Source organism: Gracilinanus agilis, chromosome 3 (genome assembly GCF_016433145.1).
Source record: "Gracilinanus agilis isolate LMUSP501 chromosome 3, AgileGrace, whole genome shotgun sequence".
NCBI lineage: Eukaryota > Metazoa > Chordata > Mammalia > Didelphimorphia > Didelphidae > Gracilinanus > Gracilinanus agilis.
In genome coordinates, this window is record NC_058132.1 from 601,073,710 (window position 1) to 601,086,557 (window position 12,848).

Below are 12,848 nucleotides of genomic sequence, written 5' to 3' on the forward strand. Positions count from 1 at the left end.
AAACTCTTTCTCACAGTGCAGGTTGGCACCTTTTTTTGTAAAAGTCTTAGAGAGCTGCCTAGAATGCACTAAGGGTAAATGATTTGCCCAAGCTCATATAGCCACTATGTGTCAGAAGTGAGACTTGATTCTGTGTTTTCCTTGTGCTGAGACTTGTATCTCCTATAACACATTGCTGCTCATATTTCAACAATATGTGTCAAAAAAGCCTATTTAGTTGTTTTTTTTTTTTTTAGCTCTAATCAAATTTCATTGGTCAGGTGATATAAGCAGATAAAATTCAAATTTTTTTTTAAACTCACTATTTCAAAAGACCTAATAATAGTTAGACTACTATTTAAATGCTGATGTCTATTTTATGAACACTCACATTCTTTCATTAAGTATCTTTAAAATCGTTAACTAATTCCAGGACTCTAGAGACAAGCAAAAAGAGGTGTAATGGCTATAGTTTGTGATAACAACATTGACTTAGATGTTGTTAAATATCTTTATTCAGTAAATAACTTGGCTTGATAAATTTTTCGTCCTGGTATGATGAAGTCCCCTTTTAAAAATAACACTAATATTAGGGAATAAGAATAATTCATTTTGTAGGATAATTTACCAGCATACTTTTAATGTATGCAGCTATGTTTCAAAAGACACGATATTAATAACAATGGATTATACTATATTTTGCAAGCTCTTACATTGAATCAGAAATAAGATGTAAAGAAAAGGTAAATATCTTTTAAAAAATTCACATGTAAATGTGCAAAACATGTTTTAATTTCTTTGTCTAAAATGCCATGGACCACTAGCCCATAATGACCTATAAAACTTAGGTCTCAGAAGAAAAATATATCCTTTTGCAGATGGGAAGTAAAGAAATTATTGGTATGTAAAAATATTTCTGGTGTGGGATGGGGTGGGGGGGGTCTCAAATGCACATGCATTATTCCATTAAGTACTCTTTAATAGTAATTCTGCATGCTTTTGTTATAAGAAAAAAAAAGAAATAATATATGTGAAAGCACTTTGGAAATAAATGCGCTACATAAGTGCAAGGTATTATTATTATAGCTGTTATGAAGGAGAACTCCTTATAATTCAGAAATGACCAAACATTTTTACATTTGCATATAAATAACTTTTTTAAAAGATAGAAATACATTTTAAGTCTCAGTTTGAAAAAGAATATTATGGTTGTCTAAAACTATTGAAAATAAGAGCTTATGATACAGTATTGATTATTTCTTTTGACAGGTTAGAATTTTGTTAACATTTTAGTAATAATAATAGCTTCCATTTATATAGCGCTTGGTTACAAAGCACTTTACATACATTATAAGAGTGTTTTAAAATACAATTCTAATTTAACTCAAAATTAATACCTTGTGGAAATTTATTGCTAGCAGAATTTTGTATGATACAAAAAAAGCCTTTTCTGCCAAAATATTTTCTTGCCCATTTTGCAGATTACACATTGGGCCATCATGGTAGAGAATGTGTGATTATTTTGTATGTTTTATTGAGAATATACATGAAAAGTTTAATAGTAAACATTTGAGTGCCACTGTCATGAATAGTTAATTAACTTTGTCCCTGTCCTATAATAGAGCTTTTTATTGTTAACTCTCTAGTAAGATACACAAAGTATGTGGACCTTGTGATGTAAAAGATTGTTTTCCATTTGTGCATTTAAGTCCTTAATGTAAATAGGGCTCTTAATCAGGGTAACACTTTTTTTTTATAAAGATCAACTATATTTAAGTAAACATTGAAATAATTATATATTTTCTTTTAAAACCAGTATAAAGACTAACAGTGTACTATTTTTTTAAAGAAAGACATTTGAAGGGTAAGTCTTGGTAAATTTTTGTTTTCAAAGATGTCCAGATAACAAAATGTATTATTGTGTGTTGAACATTGCCTATATTTTTTGTACATGTTAGAAACCTTTTCTGGGAATGCTCAAGAAATCTGAGAATTATAACAACCAAAGTACATTTTAAAGTTGGTTTGACAATAAAGGAGCCAGTAACTAAAAAAAAACAAACAAAAAACCTTAGGAAGTATGGTGAGTTGTGAACATTGCTGATGTTGTAAAGAATGCAGATACACTATGAGAAATACTTTTTTAAAAAGAATAATGTTCTTGCCCTAGTCAAATAGTCCCTAGTAAAGTTAGTACTTTGTAATGCATCACTTCATTTACTCATAATAAAATTTATCAGTGTAACAGTGATTGGTTTCGCAATTCAAATATCCTGCATCAGGGATATCTTCAGTCCTGTTGCCAACTGGGGTATTGTAAAAATGTCATTTGGCATTGATTTAAATAGAAGAAAGTAACCATATCAGTACAGTGCCTTTGGCCTTGACAGTAGTTGTTTTTAGAGGTAGAGAGCCCTGGAGGTCTGAGGGTTCCTAAAGCAAACAATTTCCATTCCCATTCTTATTTAATAGGAGAAATTATTAGAGGAGAAATGGATTAAAATCCACTCAAGGAAAGATTTAAAAATTGGAAAATATCCAATATAAATGTTTTAGAAATGTGGTACCAAAATGTAATTTGGGAAAATAGGGGTAATAGTCACTTATTTAATACTCCATTTAGATATTAGAATAATAGTATATTTATCAAGCTGTGCCTTGAAGTATTCATGTATCTTTTGTGTATATAGTACATATATAAGTATCTGTATGTGTGTTTGTAAATATATGTGTGTGTGTATATATGACATATATGTATATATATATAAAATAGAACTCATCCAGAAGTTTTTTATGGTATTTTCTTGCATTTCACACACACACACACACACACACACGAAAAACCTATGATCTAATTTTTATTTTTTTTAGTATGAATATTTTCTTCTGTTTATGTTGAATGCAGTTTGCCCACAGGCTTTTCATTCTGTTTCCCTCATATCTGAAATACAGACTTTTTTTGTTATTCATTTTCAGCTATTAAAGAGAAAGAATTGTAAAATAATAGAATTTTAGGACTAGAAGAGTTCTTACAGATTATTTGCTTCAACTTGCTAATTTTTAAAATGAGAATCCTGAGGCATAGAGTGCTGACCAACTTGCAATTCTAGAACTCGGTGTCCTGAGGCTCCTTTTGGATGAGGAAGCAGCCGTAGGAGACTGATAGAAGTGAAATCTGGGAGCTCAGGTGCTCAGTGAGTTTTCTGAACATTCAAAGCACTCTCATGTCTGAGAAAAGATTGTTTTAATTATAACCTCATTTATACAATATTGTGGAATGAGAAGGTGGCATGGAAAGAGAAAGAAAAATAAATTTGGAGTCAAAGAACATGTGCTTGAATCTTGGCTCTACCACTTACCATCTGTGTGACCTTGAGAAAAATCACTTCAGCTCTCTGGGCCTCAGTTTCTTTATCTCTAAAATGAGGAAAGGAAGTTGGAGTAGATCATCTCTAGGCTTTCAGCCTATGGCCCTAACAGCTTAAATCTTTTTGATTTTTTGTTTCTTTTCATTAATCATAGTTCTTAGAGCTAAGAGGGACTTTAAAAAGGCCATCTTATATAACCCTTTCATTTTACAGATGAAGAAACTGGACCTAAAAAAGTCTAGAGACTTGTTCTGTCACACAGCTAATAACTACAAGAGATAGAATTTGAACCCAGCTCTTCTTGGCTAGAGCCAGATAGGACCTCAGTGGCAACTAGTCCATCCCCCCTCATTTTATAGATGATGAAACTGAGGTACTTCATGTTGAAAAGAAACCAATTTTTGTTCCTCTAAGGATTACATATTCATAAATTTAACATGGTACTTTAAAACAACATTTGGTTCTTTTCTCCCTCTTCTGCCCCCACCCCTCTCCAAATCTCCTGCCTCCCTTGGTTATTCCTTAGATTACTTTTTCTTTTCCTTCCTCCTTCATAATTTTATTTCTTATTCCCTGTTGTACAACAAAAATCCTCAGCCCTTCCCTGAATCCATTTTATGCCTTCTATGACTTTGTCAAAAGTGGCCAAGTAAATTACCAAGTTAAAGTCATTAAACATACCACTGATCTGAGTGTGTATAGATTTTTTTTTCCTTTTAATAAAAGATTTGTGGAAATCTCCAGTCTTTCACATATTTCAAATATAGAACATTTAACACTTTTTTATGTCTCGTGTAAAATACTTAACAAAAATTCATACACAAGTTTGAATGCAAGACAATTTATTAAAATTTCTATAGGAAAGATCTTAAAATATTGGGGTGTTTTTTACTTTCCTTTTTTCATAAATGATTTGATATGTGGCTTATAAATTATGAAACTTACTTTTGTGTATGTCTTATGGAACCAACCTCACTCATTACTCCATAGTCACATATGCCCAAGACCACTGCCTTAATTTGAGCAATGCCTTGTTTTTTCCTTTTCTAAGTTACTTTTTTTACTCCTTTTGAAAAATTTTTTGTCTTAAAATCCTTTGATCTCTTTTCAGTTACTTATACTTCTAAGCTAACATTTATTAAAATTTTTTGGCCTGTTTAATTTGTAAGATTGTTTTTATGTTCTTTTCTTGGAATTTTTGCTATCTCCCTTATACCTCTTAATATTTTATTTTCAGATCTCTTTTGTTCCCTCTACATATCAGAACTGATGTCTTACCCACAAAAGAGTTTTTCAATGAACTCCAAGTCATTTCACTTCAAATAATTTTTTTAATCTGACCTTTGAAGGATTATTGATTTTCCCCCTATTTCCAAATTCATCTTAATATTTAATTTTGGCTTATGTTTTGCAAATTTAATAGTATTGAGGATAATCACCAAATATCTGCTGGAATGTATAGTTGTGCCTCATATGTGACAAGTAATTCATTAATAAATATTTGCTGGTTTGAATTCTGGAAACTTTGTTTTGTCTTTGGAGGTCCCCCAAATTTGGGACAAATTTCTTCCACTCAAAGAGCACCACATCAAATTAAAGTATCATCTAGACATACCAAATGTTTAATTTTCTCTTTAGAAAAGTGTTGCTATCACCAACAGCCACAATTAGAGAAATAACAAATAGGAAGATAGTTTTGGTAGACCTGAGCCTTTTTGCAGTAGGTTACTTAAAGATTTATCAGTGAGCATACCCAGAAATTATGGTTTTTAATTTTGCAGTATTTTAAAGCTACGAATCAGTTTATTCCTCTAACCAAACCTTTTGAGAAAAATCATAAATCTTGATTTAACAATAAAAGATTGGGTTTGGGGTGTTTGTGTTTCCTTCATTATTAAAATACCTATTTTATGTTATTAGTCATATAACAATGAGGCAAAGTGTTTCCAAAGAGTTTCTTAAAAGAAAATTAGTTTTGTTCCTTTACTTTAGGTAAAGACTATAGATTCTTTAGCGTTTTATATTTAACAGAAATTATTTGACTTCACTTCATAATCATATAATAAATCTGAAATAGCTATGTAACACTTTAGAATACTGATTGAGTAGTGGTCGAGGAATGACATGAACTTACTAAAAATGGTACTACAAATAACCATATATACATGAAAAATCATCCATTATATATATTTTTTTGAAGTAGACTTTCCCTTGTGGAAAAAACCATAGCCAGCTCAATATTCTTTACTTTTGATACACACAAGAGCCGTGCTAAGCAACTATTTTGAGGGATAAAAAAGGTGCATATGATAATTTCTAAGGGGTTTGGAGAAACTAGTATGCAATAGGAATAAGAGGAGGGCGATAGAGCTAAATGCAAAGTCTTTTCTAAGTGTCTCTCTCAGCTTTGTCTTAAGGAATGCTGCCTTAACCCCATCTTGATCAGCCCCAGGGAGCAAACAAATAAACCCTTCAGATCTCCACAATATAAAATGTAACAAATGGTTTCATATGAGAAAACAGTGATCTTTTTATTATAGATTTCCTTTGCTTTCCAGAGGTGTATGTGGACTAAAGGAAAATGATTTTTAAAAGTTAACTGACACACCTTAAGAAAGTTATATAATTACAAAGATTACTATATCATTTTATTTTATTATCAGTGATAGGCAGTTTCTTGTGGTTCCTTCATATGTCTATGTTTGGTTTGTTTCTGTTGAGTTCACTTCATATTTATGTTAGAATTTTGTATTAGTAGCAGGCTTTGCAAATGATATGTATTCTGAACATGGTCATTTAACCAGGAACCACACTGCATTCAAGGATGAAAGCACAGAACACATCATCCAACAAAAACTGTAGAGACATTTTTAGGTTGGTGAAAAGAATTGTCAAGAATCGCATAAGAATCAAATGGAATTGACTTGAGAAACATTAGAGTTCAGAGACTTGCAAGAGTACCATCAGGACTACTGTGTGGGTAAGTCTAGATTTTATCATTTACCAAAAAAAAAAAAAAAAAAAAAAGATAACTCTTAACAGCCTAGTCTTTCCAAAGCTATCCAAAGCACCTTAAGTGTTGACTCAGAAATGAAAACTTTATTGGTAGGTACTTTTTTTTCAAATAACTTGTCAGGGAGTATCAAAAGGCACATAAGAGTTACTTTCTTAAATATTCATCAGTCATTGCTCCAAATTCTTCTTCCATCCTATTGCTTCTTATGAATGCTTTTTGTTCCTCATTTCTAAGGTCACTGGGCCAGTCTAGAATATTACTAATTTTTGGTTTTTACTTAGTTTGGTCCTGTACCAGTTCCTCCATGGTCTTGGGAATATGCATTTTCCCATATAATTGAATTTCTTCCTTTTAAAAAAATGTTAAATAGACTATGTTATTATTCTGATTGGTATAATAAATATTTAATGACCCAAATCCAAGACTAGGCCCTCTACTACCTCTAGGCCCTAGACTATTTTACTACCTGCCTCCCAGAACCAGTTTATCCCCTCTCCAGTCTTCATGAAGTTGCTGTTGATGGGAGTAAAGCATAGGTCCAACCATGTCATTCTTGTTCATAAAGCTTCGGTTGTTCTCCATTGACATTAGGATAAAATACATATTTTACTGTTTGGTATTTAAAACTCTTCACAAACTGGCTTCAGCTTATCTTTCCAGTTCAAATACATGTTACTTCCTTTCAGGAATCTTTTCCCTTTTGCCCAAGTGGACTAATGCTAACCATGACCAGCATATCTCGCTTCCATGACAGCATAGGCCTTGCTGCTCTTCCCACTCACCACTAGCTTTTGGAACCTTTTTCAGAACCCATAATATTGCCATCTTCAAGATTCTTTTCTTAATTCTCATTAATTATTCCTGTCATTATTCCATCAATCATGATCTAATCCATATTTGCTTATCTGATCAGCACCCATTACACTTACTTATTTGTAAACGTGTTGTATCTCCTAAAAAACCAGAATAAGTTTCTTGAGAGCCAGGACTATTTTGTTTTTGCATTTGTATCCTCCAGTGCCTAACACATAGTAGGAATTTAATAGTTAATTATTAAGAGAGTTATTTTTGTATGTTATTAAAATGAGCCTGATGTATAAGAAACATGGGTTCAGTTTTACAGAGATATTACTTGTTTGTTTAATTGTTATTTAGTTCAAATTCATTCTTAAAGGAATCTGGAGGTTTGATTTTTAGTCATTTATACATGTAGTAACTAAATTTAACCATTTTCCAAGAATATTAATAAAGCAAAAAGTTTCTGAGGGAGTGAAAGTAGAGAATGGATCACTATGTGTCAGAGATGTCAGAGAAGGTATTTTTATATGGGTGGGGATGCCAGACTAGATGAACTTTTAAGGTCTTTTCCAAACCTAGATGTTTGGGAGAAACCTAGAAACATTTATTAAACTTCAATCTGCCATATTTATAAGGCACATTTGTGGATAAAAAGACAAAATGGAAAACAATCCTTACTCTCAAAGATTTTATATTCTATTGGAGAATACAACAAATGCAAAAATAACTAATTATAATTTAATTTGATTTGGAGAAGGGCACTAGGAAATGACATCTGAGCTAGGCTTCAAAGGAAACTAAGGATTCTAAGAAGCTAAGTAAAAGAGGAAATGTATTCCAGCATAGTGGAGAATGGTAGCTTGTATAAAGGCATGGAGGTAGCATATAAGACTGCCTCAACTTCTAAAGGGCAAGTATTCCAAAGAGGAAAAATGTTGCCTTAATTTAGAACCCCTGGGTTCATTCATTTTATGCAAATAAAATTGAGGATTTTATTCTTCATGAGGATGAATGGATAATGACAAGAAGAGAACCTGGATATGTTGATATAGATTAATGAAATGAATAGCAAAAAAAAAAAAAAAAAAAAAAAAAAGGTTTAGAAATGCCAGTACCTCCTCCTCTTCTTGGCCTGATGTGGAAGACCTGGAAGAAAGAGATTGTGTCTTCTGGGAGAAGCCAGATTTTGTTGCTTAGCACATAGGAGTATGTAAAGAAACCTTAAGGTGAAGGGAAGTTAAGGAGTGAAGAGGCGTTCCTCTGGAACAAGTGGATAGAGACGTGATGGATGGGTGGTCATGAGAACTTGAAAGGGCAGGATGAGAAGGTAGTTTTTTGCCTAGGCAGGCAGGATCAGTAAAAGCCTGGTGATTAGGTCCCCAGCATCCTGATTGAAGTCTTGCTCAAATTCTAGGGCCTTTCCCTTTTATTTACATTAGAAGATATACATCTTATGGAGCATGTGCTTAACTTCTGGTCAGGCTCGATGCTTGAGGCCCTATTTCTAGATTAAGTTCTAAGAGCCTAGATCTTGGAGGGAGCCTGGCGGCTGGTGCCTTCCTGGTTACACAAGGCCGAGACAGCTCTGCTTAGCCTAAGAGGGATGGGATTAATGACCTCTCCTCAATTTTAGACCATGATTGGGAAAGGAGGAATAAGAGGTGGGAGCCTTGGGGTTCAGAGAGAACCCCTGCTGCTGTGGCATTGTTGTGATGGGAGGAGAACAGGCACAACCTCTAAAAAGAGGGGCTAGATTCTAGGACAAGGAGACTTGCAAACCCAAATTCCAGGTGGGACTGGCACAGGATGTCTGATGATAGTGGAGGCCTCCACATGGCTGAGAATTTGGTGCTAATGCAACATTGTCATCTTTTTTCAGTGATTCGGTGTAGATTTGCAAAAGACCATAGTGCAGTAGGTTTCAACCCTGAGTGGCCAACGGGTGGGGCATGGACTCTGCTTGGTCATGCATTCAGGACAGCTCTAGCTCCTGACAGTGGGTACCAGGAGCTGTGTTATTCTACTGCCGGGTATGTTCTGCTAAGTTAATAATCTTTTCCTGTGAAATCATAAATAATCATAAAGAATTAGTTTGCCAAAAAAATAATGCTTTTCTAGAAAACACTAAAAGTTTATTTGGGAAGCCTTGAACTTAATTTGCATTTACTTATTTGTTTTGTGCAAATACAAACTGGTAGGTTTTAAGAGGCTGGAGGGGGCTTGAAATATTGGCTTGGTAATGTATGGTGTCAGTTATCTCTAACAGTTAAATTTAGAGGCTAAGTGATGATTTTTAGTCCTATCAATTCATGAAGACCATCTGTTAATATGGAAGAATTTCCATCTGTCTTAAAGTAGATTGCACACCTCTATATCTTTTAGATCATATAAGCCTGCTGTGTACTTGGCACCAAAGTGAGTCTTGGGACAACTTAAAAGCTAGTGTTTTCTGGATTCAGCAGACGTATAGCTCAACTTACTTTTTTATATTAGGAAGTAATGAGAAAAGATAAAGACATTAAACTTCTTGTTTGTTAAAGGGCCGTAAGTGCTAGGTGGAAGCATTTGGATTTGATCTGGTAGGTTCAATGGAACCAGACTACTCTTGAATAGTGATGTGAAGACAATAGTTTTGAAGTAGACTAATCCAATACCCGGTATGTAAGCATAGGATGAAAGTGTACAAGCTTTTTTTTTTTTTTTTTTTTTTTTTTTTTTTTTTTTTTTTTTTTTTAACCCTTGTACTTCAGTGTATTGTCTCATAGGTGGAAGAGTGGTAAGGGTGGGCAATGGGGGTCAAGTGACTTGCCCAGGGTCACACAGCTGGGAAGTGGCTGAGGCGGGGTTTGAACCTAGGACCTCCTATCTCTAGGCCTGACTCTCACTCCACTGAGCTACCCAGCTGCCCTGTACAAGCTTTTTAAAGGAAACTACAGCAAGGACACTTTTGCACAAGACTGAGTAAGGTCCAAGCGTGGGCCAGAGGAAGAGGAAAGGAATGAGTAGCCTATAATTTCTAGGACCCAGCTAGGAAGGCTCAGATCTCTCATGAAACAAAAACTTATGTCTAAATTGTAGGTCATGCTTGAGGTTATATATGCAAAGTTATCTGCTATCTTCTGCAATGATGGCAATGGAGTGGCTAGGTATCTCATAGTTTTTAGGGATTGTGTACCAATATTAATTTAACTGATTATACTCTAAATATATATATAATTCTTTTCCAGTGGTCACCGAATATTACTGCTTAATCATATCCATATTGACATTCTCTCTACAAGTGAAACCAGAAGATAGACATTACCGATAAATGGAGGGGTAGTGCTCAGTGTCTCCTTGAAAAATATAGGAGTTGGAATTGTGCTCATATGTGAAAAGAAACTTCATTTTACGGGAAACTTGGAGATCTCACCTTGCATTGTTTATGGAGGACATATGAAAATAGAAAAGCACAAAAAAATGTAACTTATGTGTCCAGTATCTATTATAGGCAATGAAGAAGTAAAGACATTCTTTTAAACTTGGTAATATTTTTCACATTAAGACATACATTGCTACTTGGTGACCTCGTGCAAAAATAAGCACAAGTGAGGAAAGTAAGAAATATGGTAAAAGATATAATTTGGGATCAAAATATTAAAGAAGCCAAAGGATTATATATTATTCATGTCTGTCCATCATGAAGAGAATTGGAAGAAGATGCTGGATATAATGAAAGCCAAACAGAATGACCCAAAATGAAATCATTTTTAACAAGTGATTAACCGACTTTTGTTAAATGCCTATTATGTGTTAGGCATTGCATTAAATGAAGACAGGAAATGTCTTATTGCCATTGTGGGAGTTAACTTAAGAATCAGTTTTGTATGTGTAGACACATAGAATGATTAGGGGGAGTTAAAACCAATAACAAATTAAAAGAAAGAATAAAAATGGGAAGATATAGTATTACTATTCTAATCTTTTAACAAGCTATTGACTACCCCAAATGGGAAGTAGATAAAAGTCAGCATATAATTACCTTAATTATGAAACCATGTTTTAGAGAAAATGTAGCATGCAAAAGATTTGGGGTATAGTAAGCTAAGAGTATCAAAATTGCCTTAGCTAGCAAATATTTGATTTTTTTTTTGCACACTTGGAAATGTGGCAGCCAAAGACAATAAAGTCATTTGTAAAGCATTAATATTGAAGGTTGGTTTAAGATTACAAGTAGCAGTCACAGAATAGTGAAAATTGGGCAAGGGGAAAAGCCTGTATGGCTCATATGAGGTTCTCCCTGAGACGTGATCCTGAAAGAATATGCAAATGAAATCACAAGGATAACAAATAGGTATAAAATTAAATTTAAGGTGACATTTCTATAGTGATTAATTTTCATCAGTAATGATAGTGGATTTCTTACTTCTGATACTGCTGAACTATGTAAAAAGCTGGCAGTAATACTCTACAAGATGAGATTGGGAATTGTGATTTAGTCCGACTAAATAAATAAGGAAGAAATGAACAAGTGGCAGCAACAAGACCTAATGACACTTGAGGAATTAATTTTCAAGGCATTCCAAAGAGGGAAAGCTTCAAAAGAATAGAATTCCCAAAAAACAATAGGAAAAATGAGCAACTACTGAGTCATATGTTTACTTTCTTATTTCTATAGCATCTTTATAAGAATTACCTCTAAACAAGAGTTCCCTTGATAAAAATATGAGAAGAGAAAATTCTCAAGTGATTTTGTACATCACATCACATCTACATTGACACTCACTTGACTGAGAGGTACAAAGAATATATGGTGTTATTACATCTATTGTTGACTGATTACACAAAAACATTTGATTTGTTAAAAAGTAGGTTTAAAAACTATCTTCAAAATAAGATATTAGGGGGCAAGCAGAGTGGCTCATTGGATTGAGAGCCAGGCCTAGAGATGAGAGGTCATGGTTTCAAATCTGGCCTCAGATACTTCCTAGCTGTGTGACCCTGGGCAAGTCATTTAACTCCCCATTGCCTAGCTCTTACCACTCTTCTGCCTTAGAACCAATGCACGGTATTAGTTCTAAAGAAGAAGGTAAGGATTTAAAAGAAAAAAAATTTAAAAACCAAGATGTTAGTTTATGAATGTATTGAGATTATTCCATGACAGATATTTCCATGGAAATAACTTTATTTTGTAGCCTGAGTATCAATATCAAGTGAAGCATAAAACATGGAGATGAGATTTTTAAAATGGTGTTTCCCATTGCAATAGCAGTTGCACTTCGTGAAATTTAAATAAAATATATTCCCTAACAACTTTGAACTTTACAATCGTCCCTTTTTAATAGATAAAAGTGACAAATTCACTGAGTACATAAAAACTGTAGGACTTCCTCAGGGAGATCCATGGTTATTTGAAGGTGATTGAACTAATATCCTCAAGTAGGTCAAAAGATTGAATAATGGCCAAAATATTTGTAGCAGCATTTTTGGTGTTAGTAAAGTAGATGCCCATCTTCTGGGGAATAGCTAAGTATATTAAAGTAATAGAATTATACTGTCCCATAAAAATGAATATGATAAATTCAAAATATGATGAAAATCTCATGTACTGATGCAGAGTAATAGATTGAACAAGATTAATGATATACACAGTAACTACAACACTGAAAATTGAGAGACCAAAAAAAGTATCTGAACACTGAGGATAA

The 12,848-nt window shown here is 33.6% G+C and overlaps 1 protein-coding gene across 2 annotated transcripts in view; it reads left to right on the forward strand.

Moving 5' to 3' along the window:
* ZDBF2 (zinc finger DBF-type containing 2) overlaps positions 1-7,344 on the forward strand; it is a 48,165-nt gene extending 40,821 nt beyond the window's left edge. Inside the window, exon 8 of one of the 2 annotated variants that reach the window (XM_044670682.1) lies at positions 4,585-4,919. In XM_044670682.1, the coding sequence (XP_044526617.1) occupies positions 4,585-4,673 (89 nt within the window). In that variant the 3' untranslated portion in view covers positions 4,674-4,919. Of the gene's footprint in view, positions 1-4,584; positions 4,920-6,151 lie in introns of those variants that run through there. The other variant, XM_044670683.1, reaches the window with a different exon arrangement.
* The last annotated feature ends 5,504 nt before the right edge of the window (positions 7,345-12,848 follow it).